Below are 18,467 nucleotides of genomic sequence, written 5' to 3'. Positions count from 1 at the left end.
TGAGCAATCCTAAGCACACACCTGTAGTTTGGTGTTTTATTTATTGGTTTATTTGATAGGGACCATGCATATTAATGAACATTGTGTAAAAAACACCATGTAGGCTGAATATGCCAGAATTAGTAAAGTGAGTTCAGCATGCTTTGAAAAGATGACTAGCCTACTTGATCCTTGATATTTGTTTCTCAGACCGCACACACTTGCATGGATGAGCGTATCTTGATTAAAATGACGAGCTCCAAATGATCAAAGGAGCTGGGAAAATTCAGCTGCCCAACGTAAGAGCTGGTGAAGTGGCTCTACTCTAAAAAGCCCCCAAAAGCACGCTGCTCATGGGATTTTCCATCTGCTGTCACTGAAACACAAATAGGATTCACTCATGCAGACCGGGATGTTTGAACAACAGTAAACTCTGTCTAGCTACAACTACTGTAAGCAATGCTAACACTTCAGGAACTTTCACTTAATACTAGCCATACGAGTTCAACCAGTCAGTAATCAAAGATCTTTGGTTCAACAATCCCATCACATGTATTTTTGGAGTTGACATAGCACTTTGCTCTCTCTGTGGCTATCAGATGTTAACGCCAGTTTATCTTAGTGTATTCCCTCGTTGCTCTTCTTACAACAACTGTGAAAGATGAAAGATGAAAGACATGCGATGTGCAGATAAACTCTGATCATCACCAGCACCACATGTAGCGTTTGGTTGGCCGGTGCTCAGTAAGGAGACACTGGACTGGTCAGTGGACATGTCTGAAAATGCCGGCAGCTGATTTGATGGACCGAGCCAGGGTTCAGGTTACCATGGATATTTTTAATCCCACCAAAGGTCAGGAGGAAACAACAGGCTTAGAGGGAAGGGGAGAGTCTGTCTCAATCTAGCAACACAGGAAGGCATGTTTATCATTAAGCCAACCATCCAACCGAAACCAGTTCACACAGCCTTCGCAAAAACATTCTAAACCATCGTTCCACCTGGTGTGTCATTAAAACAAATATTAATTTAAAAAAGAGGATGTGATTTAACTTTCCAGTGACAACTTTTTATCTTCAGAATGGACAAGTAGAACTTCAGGGTCATCACTATCCACACAACAAAGGCACATTTCTTGAAATATATATGTAATCATTCATGTATTCTGAGCGAATATGGTTTTTCTATACATAGTCAGCAGTGTCTTGACACTAACCTAGTTACCATAACAATAGACAGCAGTAAATGATGGGAAGGGTTTCCATAGAAACAAAGTCTATGTAGACTGATGGCTGCCTTGAACTCTTCCCTTTCATGTAAAGATCTGGGGCCGTATTCACAAAGAATTTTAAGGCTAAAAGTAGCTCCTAACTGGCGAATTTAGGAGCAACTCCTAAAAATAATGGGCGTGTCATTCCTAACTTTAGGACTCCTCATTTTTTTTCACTAAAAGTAATTCACGAAGCATTTTAGACCTAAAAGTAGCACCTAAGTCTGGGACAGCTTAAAATAAGTCGAGAGGACTCCTAACTCACTAAGACCTATTCACAAACAGCTTTTTGTGGCATTTGCAGTATCTTTGCAACATTATTAAATTAATCTGTCACCATATGACTATGTTTGCAAAGAGGAGAACATTTTAATTTGATTCACAATGAAACATTACATTTCATTTACATGTTGACAATGAGTAGTTTTGGTTGTTGTTGGTTGCGTTATTGCATCCTTTTATGCCTACAATGCGAAATTGTTCCCTCGCGATTGGAAGCTCCTGTAGCCGCATACGCATTTCAAAACATCACAACGTGAAATGCCACAAAAAGCTGTTAAGTGGTAATACTGATTATTTAATCAGTAACTGTCTACTGACATACTTACATGTGCAACCATATGGTAAGGCCTTTCCACCTGATGTAATCAGATTATATGGCATGGCACTTGTAATCTCTCCATTGTGAAAGTTTTACAGATACCTATTTAGTTATATATAGCCTATATACTGTATATTCACTGAAAGTTAATTGACATTATAGATGACTGGGATTCATGATGAAAATGACAGCATACCTCATCAGAAAAAAAGATAACAACCATGTTTTTCCCTTTTTCATCAATTTTATTAGAAACAATTGTCACAGTGTAAAAAAGTAAATAAATAGCCTTTTTCATTTACAAAGATAATAAATAAGGACAATTCAAGAAAATGGACATCAGTCTGAAATTACAAGTTGATAATGCTGGTGAGAGGGAGCTCACAGTCACCCAGGATATAGTCTCTCTTCATAGTGGACATTTTATTGACCACTTTAAAGCGCAGTGACCACAAAGACAGGTCCTCCTCCGAAATACCATCGAAGAAGAAGTCCTCGTTGAATATGGGGTTCCGGCTCTTTCGGATGACCGTACTGCGCTGCTTCTGGACCTTGCCGGGCATGAGCGAGATGCTGACACTGCAGTTGATGCTCTTGGGGTCGACGGCGAGTGAGTAGAGTCCCTCGGCGCTGATGAGCCGCACGCGGAGCCGCTGGTTCTCGGGGCAGTACTCGGCCGAGAGGCGCAGCATGCCGTCGCGCCCCACCGACACCAGGCACTCCTTCATGACGCGCTCGCGCTGCAGCACCAGGTCCATGGGGAAGATGGCGGGGGGCGCCAGGCCATAAGCGCCGCTGCCGCCACCACCGCCGCACGGGGAGATGGGCTCCACCAGGCCCTCGGACGCCCGCCGCAGCACGCAGGGGCTGTTGTCCGTGGAGCTGCTCTCGTCTGTGGAGAGCGAGTTGTTGCGCGAGACGGTCGTCTTGCGGTGGATGTTACGGTAGAGCAAGCGTTCGTGGCTCAGGGCCTTGAAGAGGGAGGACTTGGGCGGTGGGCAGCGGGCCAGCAGCGGCGAGCTGAAGGGGGACGACTCCGTGGAGGAGGTGGTGTCACTGTCCAGCGTGCCCTGCCGGTGGAGGGTGAAGGCCCGGGGCGAGAGCCTGCTGGTCTGGCCGTTGAAGCTGAAGTGGGGCGAGGTCGGGGATGGGGCAGGTGAGACGGAGGGTGAGCTCCGGGGGGAGTACGTGTTGGACCGGCTCCGGGGCAGAACCAGGGGGAGCCCGTTGGTGCTCGGGTCATTGTGGAACAGAGACTCCTTCCGGCGGGTGTGCGGGCTCTCCAGGAGTGTGCAAAAGCCGTAGCAGGTCTGGGCTTTGGCCAGGTGGGGCAGCGAGAGGGCTGCTTGGCTCTGGGGGTCCGCGTTGGTGGTCTCCTCATCGCTGCAGACATTGTCGTAAGGTGCGTCATCCACACTCTCCACCTGGATGATGTGGGCCACCAGCTCCCGTCCAGGGGCCTCCCTCTTGGGGCTCCCTCGCTCTGAGACCGGTATTCTCATGATGGTGGACGCCTTGCACTGCTCTGCTGCCTTCGTTTCCAGCATGGTGGTGTGGACCTTTGGAGGGATGCAGAACTCGGGGATGGTGTCTGGGGTGATGATGTTGGGACACAGCAGGGCCTTCTTGCTCTTCTCCACAGAGTGCTTGTCTCCAAACATGATGTCCCCAATTTTGAAGGTGTACTCCGAGACCGGCAGGGGCAGGTTGGTTCTCTCCACTGACACTCGGATCTTTTCTACCACCCACATGAGCTTGCAGTAATAGACCAGCTTTGGAACTGTGGAACAAAAAGAGGAATTTTTAGTGCACAATATTCATAGTCAAATCGTCAGAACTGAATATTAGTTATATGATATACATTTTTCATATATTACATATTTTTTATAATACATTTACATATGTTAGATAAAACAGTTAACCCCCATAAAATAGCATTTATGCTCTAATAGTGTGAAGTAACTTAATGCTTACCTTATGAAGGAGCTACAGTATAGGACCCTTTTAGATTTTTAGAGTTTTAGATTTAATCCTCCTATGAACATCCAATGAACAGTCAGCACAGGTGTTCCACAGCATTAGTTCAGGATAACCACTGAGGCTCTCTCTTGAATGGCAGGCTAACTGACTCTCTTCCCTGACCACACCTGCTTGTCTGAGACTTGTCCTACGTGTAACAAGTGGTTTTATATTTGCCCAGCAGAGTGGGAGGAGCCCTGAGGAGCCTCCAACATTTGGATAGGACAGCCCCTGTTTTTTTTCTCTCTCACTGTCTATCTGTCTCCATGGAGATCCTCAATCAGTAACATTGCAATCACGCAAAGTAAAGGCCGGTACGATAAGCGAACTGCTGTCAAATCCAACAAATGGGTTTGATAAGAGGCAAATGTGTTAGTTAGCTTGTTTGATTTTCCATTCATGTCGATGAGGAAAGGAGCTGACAGGTACTGGGGGTATTCAGAAATGGCCAGAGAAAATGTAGACCAGAACACAGGTGTCTGGAATAACCTATCTTTAGGCGGATGTGTCAGCATTTATAAGGGGCGGAGAAGTGGGCTTAGGGAATGCATAATGTAAATGTAAATATAACTGCCTGTGAAGAATGTAGGTCAACTGTGATTGAAATGCTGCAGTGAAAGTACCATAAAACTTTCAGAGGTTGGGCACAGTAGCATAAAAAGACAACCATATGGTAGATGGAATTGGCAATGTTGACTTAACCTGAATTATATAGTGAATCATAGACCAGTGCTTTATGAGATGTACAAAAAGAATTACATGTAAAGCAGAATATCAACTCTCTTTGTGTTTGTGTGACATATATTGCTATCAAAATGTTGTTGTGAAAAAAACTTCAATCAGTCAGTCATTAATCAAGTAAACACAGTGACTTCTAGAGGTTGTATAGAAGGACTCATCAATAAGACCAGCATTCAGAATTAATGTTACAAGGTTCCATTTTTCAATATGACAAATATTCAGAATGGATGTTAGAAAACACTTAAGGTAAAGGTAAGTAATTTCCTTGTCACGCATCATTTCAATTTCACACTGTTTCGCTGTATCTAACTATGATACAATGCTTGAATGGAGTATTACTTTTCAATTCTGGCAGGGATGGATTACTGCACGGGCCTACCAGGCCCAGGCCCAGAGGCCCAAGGGGTCAGGGGGCCCTGAAGCCCAAGCCTTTGCATGGAATCATTGCCTCAATATCAACAAATCAGGATGTAGGCTATGAATCTGATTGAATTTAGTATTGGCCATCCCCAAAATGCACCAGAATACAGGAAATCACATCAAACAAATTAAAAAAATTCTGGGGGAGGACCCCTAAACTCCCCCTCCCACATATACGACAATTAGTGGGGGGCCCTTAATACATCTGGGCCGAGGGGCCCGAAAGTTCATAATCCGCCCATGAATTCTGGCTAGGGTTGCTCTTTTGTAGCAATGCAACCCCAATAAGTTAAATGATAACAGGTCTCAGGGTTATGTGTTCTCAGGGACTACTCATCATGTCTCAAGGGTACACTCTTGTGGTAGAAAATAGACAGCTGCACAGACGTTGTGTCCCTTCACACCACATGGTATATGAACCCTATAAAACCTACTCAACCATGGCCACTTTTAAAACGACTGCTTATTGTAAAACAAAACAAACCAGTTACGCACAAAATTGCCTCAATAAAAGATTGCTTGTTGACACCCACCCATAATTATGCCTGTAATATTATAAAGCCTTCTGTTGTGCTTAAATGGACAGGTCCCATTTTGAATTTACCTGTTAGTGTCTGACATCACCTTGCAGTTAGTTCCCTACAAACATGCTCTTGAAAGATTGTGGTCAAAGTCCAAACGGAGTATTTCTGCTGCCTTTGGGAACCTATTCACCAGCTGTTCAAGTTATACATAAAGCATAATGGTGTTTGTCACACAAAAGATTAACATGGTTCTATGTGCAATCAAAGGGGCCTTCTAAGAATTCCTTCCCATACACCTACTCAATCAGGTAAGTGTTCCCATGCACCTACTCAATCAGGTAAGTGTTCCCATGCACCTACTCAATCAGGTAAGTGTTTTTAATAGCAGTAGGTTCTATTGTAGAGCCACATATTTTCAAATGAGTGGGGTTGAGATTAAAGGGTTTGAGTGTGTGCAAATCATTTAGACTAAATAAACAACCTTTTTTATTCTCATTCTTCTCTCTCTTACACAGACAGCCACATCTAAGGATTTCTCATCACACTCCACAGAGGGCTCAACGTATTGCAATTTGTATCACAATTGAGATAATGTCTTGTTCTTGTTTAGAACTTCAGTTGGATCAAGACTCCTTTGACCGGTTGTGTCAGTAAATGCAGAAGACCCTTGACCTATGTGTGAAGTATGTGTATCATTTGGAATAACCATAGGTTCCCATGGAATAGGAACATACAGTATGACTAGAGGTCATATTTACACATAACCTTCTTTCTCTGCAAAAATTATCTATTTATACCATATCATTTCAAGGGGACAGGGAGGAGGAGGAGGAGGAGGAAGGGAGGGAGGGAGGGAGAGAGAGAGAGAGAGAGGGGGAGAGATCAAACCCTTTGCCAGTTGGAGTCTGTTTTATGACTAGATGTCTTATTATTGCCTATTGCCACTAGAGGACAGCATTTGTACATTTATAACACACAGCTCTGTGTGCTTTACATTTCAATTTCAGATGAGTACATTGAATTTACCTATTCAAATGAATTACCCTTAAAAAAACACTGCAAGACCTGAAACAGCTAAACATATCATAAGGTAACGGTATGTAGCCTGTTCATATCAGGAAAAGTGTGTGCCTAACCACATAATAAATGTATTGTGATTTCTATCATCAATTTGAATTGATTCATTGTTTTTGTTTGATTGTTTTCTGGCTTAATTAATGTCAGTCTTTCAGTTTCCAAATCATGTTTTTCCAAATTTCGATGTTTCAATGTTTTTCCGATTCCTCTCTCTCTTTCTGTCTGTTTCTCTCTTTCTTTCATAAAGCACATCATTCATTTGCCTTAATTACCAGTGGACAATTCTACTGAATTTGCATTGGGATATAAAGACTGACCTTGCAAGGAGTGTTTTGAGAGAGAGAGAGAGAGAGAGAGAGAGAGAGAGAGAGAGAGAAGTCGAGAGAGAGAGAGAGAGAGAGAGAATTTAACTGAATCTCATTAAACTCTGAAAAATTGTAATATGCATGGCTTGATGTGTCTCTCACAAAGCTCTGACCTTCAACTTGTTTCAGGAGAAAAAATTAACCTAAACACCTCATACATGCACACTGACACTCCTGTAATTCCAGTCAACTTGTAACACAAGAACCAGGTAGAAAACCAATGCCAGTCTTTGAGAATCTGTGGTTGATAGAAAAGTTCAATCTTCCTGTAGTGAAGGGAGAGAGCAGTGACCCCCACCTGGCCTTGAACTCGGGTCCCCGGAGTACCAAACCTGCAGATATGACACTCACTACCCAGCTAAACTTGTTTCAGATACACAGGAAACCAAGTAGTCACCAACAAGCAGGCTCCACAAGGACGAAAATGACCATCCCAGAAAGCATGTGACACTGGGACACCACACTCACTCAAGATCAGGGCCCGATCTATCCATTCCCTAATAATCTACTGGACGGACCTTTATTATTTCTTCTCAGTTACTTTTTTTGGTCCATCACCTGCACTCCTGTGATGTGCGCGCACTCCTTCATTTCCTCATGCAATAAAGCCATATTTTAAACATAAAGCTATGAAGTTATTGGTTGAATGACTATTCTGTAATTTACAAGTCATAATTTCCATTTCTATTGATGAGAAGTGCTCTGTGTATTGCCTATAGGGTGACATTGTACATTGCACTCAGTATAGGAGACCTTCCAGGACACAGACAGTATGGCACTGCCAGAGTATCTCATCATTTCATATCACTGTAGAACAGAATTTATTTCTGTAATTATACACAAGACCAACGCAAATTTTGAGAATCAATGAGAAGCTTTTTTCTGAGGACTTTGAGTTAGGCTTTAATTTTCTCAAATGACAGAGCAGCCCTATCCATATGGTGGACTGTACTATTGCTGAGCTGCTCCCACACAAAGTAGGCTATTTTTAAGAATAATTTCTGATCATGAAAAAACACAAATCAGATTGACTTTTCAACTCTCACTCCATGGCTAGAGGGGGGCGACTCAGCCATATAACCTGCAACTAAAATATACCTGGGATGCTGCGTATTTGTATTTTAACTAATGATCTCAAGGTTCATTGGGGAGAGTGTAATACGTTTCTTGAAATATATACCCGACCTGAATTTGAGGATGTCGGGGCATCTGGCCCATTGACTTTGCTGTGTGCATAAATTAATTGCTTTGGTAAGTGTATTGGTTGTGGAGCCTACGCCGTTCCTCCAACGAGGAGGGAGGAGCTTCGCGGCAAAGAGGCAGAACTGCAGACCGCTGCCTCAACATCAAGTCATCACCCATGCACCAGAGTAGTGGATTTCAGGTAGGAATTGCTATCTTCTATCGGCTGTTTTGCACACGTTTCTCCCACTGTTGTCGACTATTCTTGTCGATGTTGCACGGCAATAATTCAGAAAAGGATTCGTTTGGTGTTTTAGCGAGCCCGTTTACGCGCGGGTGGTAGATGACGATAGCGATAGACGCAATCGGTGTGCTCCCTGGACGGAGCAAATGAATGGGGTTGGTCTTCAGCAGCAGCGCCTTGTAAAATTTTGTTCTGGTGCTCTAAATTAGCTACCCAATTAGTTAGGCGTTTTGTTTGTAAACGCACCATCTGCAATATAAACACGTTAACCGTATTTCGCCTGTTGAATCTTCTCCTATAGATAATGGCTGTGTTAACAAGAAACTGTGGGTTGCTGCTAAATTAAAAGCAAAGAACATGGTTATTACGTTACCCCCTGTTGAAGTCCTACTTCATGAGCACGAAGTACTCGGGCAGCTCTTTGAACTACTGCCGAAACCACATCAATGTCTAGGAATATGATCTGGAATAACCCACATAACCGGAATAAAAACCGATGGATGCCAAGTTAGGCAAAGATAGACGTCTGATTCACTACATTGATGCATGTTTTGCTCATCTGGAAAAATCTGCAGCCTCTATCATAGAAAATCGTTGGGGTCATTGCTAAAGGGCGAAATTTGACGCCGCCATATTTTAATGCTATGTCCGATAACATCCACATTGTTAGTGGTCTATCCGGTATGCCCTTATAATAAATGTAGCATCATAGCTATTCGCATGGTATTCCATGTAGCTATTTTGTTGCGAGTGGCATTTCGGGTTAATATTCTGGGGTGTCCTCCTTGCCGTATCCTTTCACCCGCCTAGTGGAGTGGACATAAACACGTGCTTAATTATTAATAGGCTATATCAATGTCGATTAATTCCGAAGCTTAACAGTTCCAAGATTACCCTGAACTGTACCGTTATGAGGAGATCCAAATATAGCCCGATGTAGGCTACCACGATTGTACAGCATGCAAACTCCCGTTTGCCATCATTAGGCTACACGCCTCTGCATGGCGGACGCTCTTGTCGGGAGTTTTCGTGTAGCTTAATTACCTTTGATGGGCTTTTTGAACAGATAACACAGATGTATATAGTGGAGTTGAGCCAAGCAAAATGCAAAACAACTTTTGCTGCTATAGCAGGTTAGGCTGACATTTTGCATACCGAGCTACAGCACAAATCGAGAAGGGGTGTCGCAGAGGCAACGCTTGGATATAGTAAATGAGGAGAAAATATTGACCATTTGCCATTAGTGTCATGAATCGTTGAACATTTCGCTTCAGCCACACTCCAAGGGAGGGTCAGCCAGGTTGGTCCAGGCGCTTGATCGTTACGTTGGTTCCCAAAGCTGCGCACACGGCTGCCACACCCCTTGAGAAATAAGCATCCGAGACCCGTCGCGAATGAATGAAATGTGTTTGAGGGAGAAATGTTCGACTTGACTGAACAGCCCTAACTCTGTCAGTATCCAGAAGCTGCTCTATGCCAGAATGCAAGAATCGTTTAGTGATCTTTCCCTCTTGTTTTAATGAGACATATTTGGCGACAAGAGGACCCTGAGCTCTAAATGTGATCAATAGCACTTGATTTAATAAGTCCAGGCAATCAATGCCGTGGCCAAGTGAAATCACGGAGTAGGATTCCACCTTTGATTTTTCACAGGGACAGTTTAGTTGCACCTGCAGCAGTGCATTTAAAAAATCTAATTTAATGAAGAGGGTCTTACGAAAAGTAACCCCCATCACTCCCATCCAAAGTGATCCAAATTAATGTGACAACAGAATCGGATGTTTCAGGAGACTTGAAGTAGGTTTAACTTATGTTCTGACTTGGAGGAGTTGACCGGCTCTGCCAGACAGTTGCACAAACCATGGACGATTCCCATCAAATCAATGCATGGGACCATGTGGTGACTCCATTCCCACACATGACTGGGATGTTCTACTTCACTGGGCACTGGGGCAGAAGCTCTGTCATTCACTGGGGGTGACTGCAACACAAGCCTCCCTGAAACCCTCTGAAGTCTGCCTTAACATGTGCCAGGAGTAATAAAAGCAGACACCATGAAACATGGTGGGAGTTCTGTATGAATTCTTCATGTGCACTACAATTCCATTAGCAGCTCTGCTGCTCTGTTCATCTTGGCTCGGAGGAGTATGGGACACAAGATTTTGCTGTGTAATTCTGCTGCCTCGAAGGCTGGAAATCAATCAAGTTTGGGTTCAGAGTTCTGTCATCAGAATTTGTAATTTGGTCTTGTTTGACCTTTGGCTAGTTCTGATTTCAGAGAGAGGAAGGAGTCATTTTCGAGTCTGGCTCTTTTACTTTTTTTTTACTTGATGGCTGCATGCCCATCTGTGGTATCATGCTTGGCTTGTATCCAACCTCCTCAAGTGGTAAAGTTCATACCCAGGGGGCATGGGGGGTCAACTAACTAACATTAACCCCCCTGACTTGTCTCTGGCCAAGAGAAGAACCTAGTGACCCCCCCCACCCCCATCATGCTGAACAGCACCTCTCCACCCACTTGCCCATATGCAGGGTTATAATTAGCCCGCAGCACAGCGAGTGTCACGGGCTTAGATGCGGCAGTTCTCTTGCCAACAGCAACTGATAAAATCCTACGGTTCCGCTGACATGCTCCGCTAGCGAAATGCCAAGTGCTGCGAAGTGAGGTGTAGAATTATTTGTTTCCTGATATTGCCTCGACAAAGATTAGAATAGGTGCTATCAGAACCAGCCAGAATACCCCACAACTACCACCTCCACCACCACCACCTTCCCAGCCCCTTGTTGCCTCCACCCTATATATTCACATGTCCTCAAGAGAGTCAGTGGACATGACCGGATACAGTTTCTTTTGCAATTCAAATCTGGGCATGGCTGCCGACCAGATAATGCTCACAATTGTTGCTCATTCTTGGATGGACTTTTGTTCAACTCTTTTTAAATATACAGGAGGAGAATATGAGACTATGTAAATGGCCTTGTCGGGTTTCAGTGGCCTCTCTGTGCATGGAGAATGAATGGGCTGCTATGGACTGCGAGGTCGTGTCTGATTGCCTCAGCGGTTGCGTCACTTGGCATGGTTGGGTGTTTGTGCTTTCTTTGAGCTGTGTGTGAGTGTGTGTGTGTGTGTGAATGCATGTGTGTGAGAGAAAGTGACTGGAATGGGGTTCTGAAACATTCAAACGTTCTCATACACATGTGCATCAGATGCGAGCCATCAAACCTGAAGGCAAGTATGGGGAGGAGTAGGGATCATGAAATAGATCAGTGCATGTTTGGTTCTATTGCTTCACTACGTGTGTCCATTTGAGGGATAAAGCCTATGACCATGTGGGTTGAGCATGTTTCCTACCCCAGAAAGGCACAAGGCTGGTGTGTAAATCTTACCTTTGGGCTCTGCGCACAACCCCAATTGTGAATGAAACTGCTATAGCGCCACATGACTTCTCCTGTGTGTGTTAGCACCATCAGGCCTAGCGCTTTGAGCGGCAAGAGCGAGCACTTGGGTGTTTGTGAGGAGGATGTCCCCGACAGGCTCTCAGGAAGTGTTGGGGCTTATTGGGGGGCATCATGGACACGCAATGCCCTTCCCTCTCTTTGTGACAGAGCCACTCTGTACCCTGGAGGTCACAGTGCGGAGCGGCTCAAAGCACTTCATCCAGCCTTGACATCCACAAGTTCACACTCATCTGCCTCAACTACCACCCCACCCCCCATCCCCCACACCCCATCCCAAACCCCCTCCCGTTTTTTAAACGTGTGTCTAGTGAAACCCTTGAGAGCCCAGTAGTAAGTAATATGATAAGGTAATTACAGTAAGTGATATCGGCTTACCTCTCATTGTAATTTCTCCTCATTATTCTCCCAGAGCCCGAGTAATTAAAATCATGACCCCTAAACGCACTGGACGTTGACTTTCCCTGCCGCAAGCCACCCTTTAAGGAGGGCCATTATCAAAATGACTTTTGGATTATGTGAAGCCATCAGAGTCATGAATTTAAACGAATCTCGCATGTCCACAATTCTCTTGAGTTTTTCAGTCTTAAAGGAATTATCCGGAGTAAAATGCACTTTAGATCAATTTACGGATGATTGGGAGTACATACGTTGAGTTGACATCAAAATCATGTCATTCGGATGTGTTTTGAGAAAGTTCGATTTTACCGTTTTTAGTCAAAACTCGTTAGCCTGGAAGTGACCAGGGCAATTCGGGTCATTTCGCCGCTACAAAACGCTATTTTTATACCTCTTCTACAGTTCCAAACAACATTACACTTACGTGGTAGTGAGTAGAGGGTCCCTAAAGCCAAACCGAAGTATCCCGAGGTCTTTATGTGGTCGGATAGAGAGTCCAGAATGAATTTCATCAAGCCAGTACCTTTCCGGAAATATTGCTGCTGCAGCTGGTATCTTTAGGGGAAAGTCCGTAGGAGTCGATTGCCGAGTGTGGAGTAACACGCTCTGGAAATTCACAATTTTTTTTTTTTTTTTAATTTTTTTAAAAACATAGTCCAGTATTTCTTTCGAAATTGAAATGAAGTTGTATGGACTGGACTATTTTTTTTTTTTTAAAAACAGCGACGAAATTGTGAATTTCCAGAGCGTGTTACTCCACACTCCGCAATCGACTCCTACGGACTTTCCCCTAAAGACGCCAGCTGCAGCAGCAACATTTCTGGAAAGGTACTGGCTTGATGAAATTCATTCTGGACTCTATATCCGACCACATAAAGACCTCGGGATACTTCGGTTTGGCTTTAGGGACCCTCTACTCACTACCACGTAAGTGTAATGTTGTTTGGAACTGTAGAAGAGGTATAAAAATAGCGTTTTGTAGCGGCGAAATGACTTGCCCTGGTCACTTCCAGGCTAACGAGTTTTGAATAAAAACTGTAAAATCGAACTTTCTCAAAACACATCCGAATGACATGATTTTGATGTCAACTCAACGTATGTACTCCCAATCATCCGTAAATTGATCTAAAGTGCATTTTACTCCGGATAATTCCTTTAAACACAAGGAGGTTATTGTTTTGCTTGGAGTTGCAAAACAGAATGACAGATGGTTGATTGGATTGTCTTAGAATCCTTAATTGACATACTTGTGGTATTCACTCGGGTGTTCCCCCAATGTTTGTATCCAGCTTTGGCGCCGCTTTAGTTTCATCGTGTGTTGTGCTCATGTACTCCGCCTCAGATTTTTTGCCTTCAGTTTTTTTTTTCTGTTGCTTTTTGAGGTCAGGGGGATCAGCGCGCAGTGTTAAATTTCCAGGAACGGACAGAGCAGCCCAGGTAGTGTTTCACTGGCACTTAACCGCTCCTCCTCTCTCCTTGCTTTTCATAGCCTTAAAAATGGGGTGTGAATTCTCTCCTCTCCTAACTGCGTGGCTTCGCCTCAGAGACATAGGTTGTTCCATGCCTGCTGTGTGTGTGTGTGTGTGTGTGTGTGTGTGCTGCTCTGGGGAGCACTGCTACCACCTTGACGAAGGATGGTGGATTTTAAAATGTCCCCAAAAACATGTGATTTCGCTAACTTAATCTCATCAGTAACTTGCCCTGTTGAAAATTGAGGCTAATAGGTTGGTTACTTAGTGACCTGGATTTGATAGAGGTTGGGGAAAAAAACTTGCAAGGAAGGTTCGAGGTTTCAATTTCTGTAGAAAATTGCAGTTGCCTTTTCTGTGATGAAGAGCCATGGGTGAAATATTTAAGGCTGTCGTCCATCATCAGAGTAACTTGAGCATTCTCTGATGTTGCTATGGAAAATTCTATTTGCTTGAAATTAACTACAAAGAACGAAGCTCAGGATTTGGCTTGAGGTGAGGTAGGCAGTAAGGAAGGTCACAAAATATATTAGGTTCTATCTTGTCCATTTGCACACCACTGCTATTTCCTGCTTCAGTGTTATGGCACTGCTTTGATGATGATGGTGTGTGTGTGTGTTTGTTTATTTATGTATTTATTTATTTATTTATTTATGTGAGAGAGAGTCTTTGTTTCCCTCAGAATCATTACAAAGTGATTTTCCCCTTGGTGGTGGTGTGTTCAATCACCCAAAATAACATGCCCAGTTTGGAATTCCCCAAGAAATGTTTAGCAGTGGGGGTGGGAAGCAGGAGGTATCCGCAGTCATTGGAGACAGTGATTGTGTTGAACCATCGTTGCTAATATGCAAGGGTGGGTAAGTTAGGTTGTCTGTGCGTCTGCATATGTGTTTTTGTCTCGTTTTGTGTGATGGTTGAATGCCCTTTTGACACACACTCGCATACTCACACACTGTAGACAACATGGAAAGAGAAGATGTGGACCAGACTGACAAGAGACAAGGGGATACATAGGAGGCCTTTTCTAAGAGCAGGAGCTGTGTGTGTGTGTGTGTGTGTGTGTGTGTGGGGTGTCACACCTCGCGCACCACACCTCCCCTCCCACCCCTGTGACTCCTCTCCGGGCTCTCCTGTAGAGAACGCGCAGTCCTAAATATGGCACCGTGAACATGCTCTTCTAGAGCAGCATCGAGGAGGCTTCATAGCTAGCATTTGCACTCTCATAGAAAGTGGATGTGGATTATCTGACAGGCTAGTGCGAATCTGAACACTGAAACGAGCCTGGCGTTGGCAAGGGCACACTCAGGATATGTCCAGGGAGCGGGGAGCTAGCGATATTGGCAGTCATGCGTAGATTTCTGTAATAGTGTGTGTGTGGGGGGGGGGGGGGGGTGGGGGGGGTGTTGGCTGGACAGGTGCATGGCTGGTGTGCGTATCATCTTGGATGTGTTTTTAATAGCCGCTCTTCCCTCATCAGAGCAGTAAAACGAGACTTGATGACAAAATCTGCCCATGACTGTTCCCTCAGGGGGCCAAGAGCAGGATTTCGTCAGAGCCACCGCACCTTCATACTTATATTCTCTCGCTCTCTCTCTCTCTCTCTCTCTCTCTCTCTCTCTCTCTCTCTCTCTCTCTCTCTATCTCTCGCGCTCTCGCTCTTGCGCTCACTCTCTCTCTCTCTATCTCTCGCGCTCTCGCTCTCGCTCTCGCTCTTGCTCTCACTCTCTCGCTCTCGCTCTCTCCCTCTCTCGCTCTCTCTCCCTCCCTCTCTCTCGCTCTCTCTCTTTCTCTTTCTCTCTCGCTCTCTCTCTCTGTGTCTCTATTCAATGTTACTGGCATGGCCGTACAACATGAGGTGTTGCCAAAGCAAGATCACATGGGTCTCTTTCTCTCTCTCTCTCCTCTCCTCTCTCTTCTCTTACTCAACCATCACCTTTATCTCTTATCTCTCCCTTTTTTCTGTCTTCCTCTTCTCTCTGTTCTCTCTTTTTCTAACTTTCTCTTATCTCTCTCTCTCTTGCGCTCTTTTTTTCTCAATTCCTCCCTTTCCTCCCTTCCTCTCCCATGAGTCCTGTGCAACTTTTCCGAATGATCTAAGTGTGTTAAAAGAGGTGAACCACGGTGGAACATAGTGTTTGTTCACCTCCCACCCTAGGGCAGGGATCGACTCTGACTTCGGGCCCAGCCCCTTCGCTCCTCATTGTTGGGGCCTTACTCGTTCCTCAGCTGCATTTTTTCCAGAGCCTTTCCCTCGCTCCGCTCCAGCTCTCATTTCCTACCCCTCCCCCCCCCCCCACCCCCCTCCTCCTCACCGGGCCACAGCCCCCGTGCAGGGGAGCCGCCGCCGGTGGTGGAGCAGCCGGAAGTCAGCATAATAAAAGGGAAGACCAGCAGAGTCCTGGGAGAGTGGATGGAGAAGTTATGAAGTGATTAAGCCTGTGCTTGGGACTGAGGAGTGTATCTTGTAAGTCTCTGTCCCTCTCTCCGTCTCTCTTTCTTTCTCAGTTTTGTGTTTCGGTTTTTACTGTAGTTGCTTTACTAATATGTTCTATGTTATTCAGATGTTGCCAAATATTTAAGCTAATGGTACTATAGCCTAGCAATATAACACTAACTATTATCAAAGATCCTTTATCAACCGTCTCTGCTATTATTCTCTTTCTCTCACTCTCTCTTTCTCTCTTTCTCTCTCTCTCTCTCTCTCTCTCTCTCTCTCTCTCTCTCTCTCTCTCTCTCTCTCTCTCTCTCTCTCTCTCTCTCTCTCTCTCTCTCTCATTCTTTGCGGCCCCCTCTGGCTCAGCTCTCTGTTGTCCCATGCACAGATGTGCTGGGCCTGCCAAGAGGTGGGCCCTCTCACCATGCCACAGCGAAAACACTTCTCTCTCAGGAAGTGTGTTAAGTGTTTTATTAGGCCTGGAATGCTTCTGATTAAAAAAAATCACTCTGGCAGTGTTCTCTTACCGTTTACATTCCTCCTTGTCCTCTCTCTCTGTGTGTGTGTGTGTGTGTGTGTGTGTGTGTGTGTGTGTGTACGCATGTTACAGCGAAACTGGTCTTCTGTTGTAATAGTGAAAATGAATGCAGTACGACCACACCAGTTCATGATTTATGTTTGTTGCCTTCCATTGTAGCATTACATGTTTTATTATGTTAATCACTCCTGCTTCATCAATCACGTCCACAAAATACTGTCCCCTTTTGGGGTGTGTTGATTGGGAGCCATACTGTAGATCACGCTTACTGACATCATTTCTCATGCTGCATACTCTCCTATATGGCATCTGGATTGGGGGGGTGGGGAGGCGAGGGGTTGTCTTAGGCCGTGCCAGTCTTTACGGTGATCAGGGAGTGAGCTGGTGCTGATGTTTGCCCTGCGTGTAGGATTAGCGGCAGTCTCTCGCAGGGGTCTGCTGAGCACGAGGGTTAAGAGCATGCAGAGCAGGGCAGACCTGGGAGGTGTGTGTGTGTGTGTGTGTGTGTGTGTGTGTATATGGTGGGGTGGGAATCCGGTTGTGGCAGCTCTGAGAATTAGGTCAGTAGACTGCAGTGGGCTGGTGGTTGTGCGCTGTGGAGCACTGGTGCATGCAGCTGGACCGGCCTCCTGTGCCTGGCTGGCCGGCTGCATCTCCGCTCTGTCACAGCTGCAGACTGGCCCACCGTCACCCTGGCTGGACACATGCCCAAAGGGACGGTGGCTAAATGCCTATTGATTTAAGCACTGTGTCAGCGTTCACCAACCTGCACGAGCCGAGTGTCTTGCTTGGCTGGCTATTGTGGAGTCATCCAATCCATTTTGGCAACAAAGCAGTCCTTGACTTGTTTTTGCCTTTTAGACCACAGTAGAACATGGATTAAGCTGTGTAGGTGTGAGCAGTTTTAGTAACCACATTTTTAATGTCTTTGTGGATTTCATTTTGAAATGGCCTTTGCATAACCCTTCCACCATGTTCTGTTGTCTCTTTGTGTAGTGTCCATCAGGACCCCAGGACTTTCCTTTGTGGACCTTTTGTCCTTGGCACTGGTTTGAGATCCTTGTCTAGCTTAGCCTTGAGAGCTGGAATGCCAGTGACGCTGGCCAGACTGGTTCACTCGTGCCTAGCATGACTGGATACTGCCAGTGATCCTCATCAATACTGGGATAATCAATAAATGCTGCAGGGTGGCACGGTGATGATTTGATTTGTTTTATTTGATCATTCGTGATGACTTCTTCTCTGCAGAAGCTCTGTGCCCTGTGCATGCTCTGTGTGTTCACTCTCCGATGAAGCTGGAAGTGTGCCTCAGGTATCTCTGCCCACAGCTTGTCTGACCCCAGCATGTGGTGATATATCCAGGACCAGTCCAGGGATTCATAGTCTACACATACACCCACACACACTAAAAACAAACTAGATGTACCACAGAGCGGTACAACATATGACCGTCCAGTTCTGCACATATATGCCGTCCAGTCCTGCACATTATCTCCGCAAAAATAAATCACTGTCAATTTGTCTCCATCTCTCCGTCCTCTACTCTTGCATGTAAATGATTGTGTGCATGTGTGTGTTTGCTTGTGTACTTCTGTGTGTGTGTGTGTGTGTGTGTGTTTGGGGGTGGGGGCATGGTGTGTCTGTGTGCACGCAACCCTTCGCTGAACTCCACCATCTACAGGCCGATTGGTGTACAGTCACTAAATGTACACATCAATTAATTTATTGTATTGCCCCCCCATGAACGGAAT

The 18,467-nt window shown here is 45.0% G+C and overlaps 1 protein-coding gene across 1 annotated transcript; it reads right to left on the bottom strand.

The window, feature by feature from the left end:
- Positions 1-2,087: 2,087 nt before the first annotated feature.
- On the bottom strand, positions 2,088-3,989 carry c2cd4a (C2 calcium dependent domain containing 4A). The gene is made up of 2 exons (XM_042110474.1): positions 3,823-3,989; positions 2,088-3,628 (listed from the first exon to the last, which is right to left on the bottom strand). Exon 2 carries the CDS (start codon positions 3,597-3,599, stop codon positions 2,199-2,201), a length of 1,401 nt encoding a protein of 466 aa, XP_041966408.1. The 5' UTR covers positions 3,600-3,628; positions 3,823-3,989; the 3' UTR covers positions 2,088-2,198.
- Between the last annotated feature and the right edge of the window lie 14,478 nt (positions 3,990-18,467).

This window comes from Alosa sapidissima, chromosome 11 (genome assembly GCF_018492685.1).
Source record: "Alosa sapidissima isolate fAloSap1 chromosome 11, fAloSap1.pri, whole genome shotgun sequence".
Taxonomy (NCBI): domain Eukaryota; kingdom Metazoa; phylum Chordata; class Actinopteri; order Clupeiformes; family Clupeidae; genus Alosa; species Alosa sapidissima.
This window is presented reverse-complemented; position numbering and strand designations above follow the sequence as displayed.

Excerpts from the sequence above, each read along its gene's own strand:
- c2cd4a (XM_042110474.1), bottom strand. The coding sequence starts at position 3,599 with ATGTGGGTGGTAGAAAAGATCCGAGTGTCAGTGGAGAGAACCAACCTG.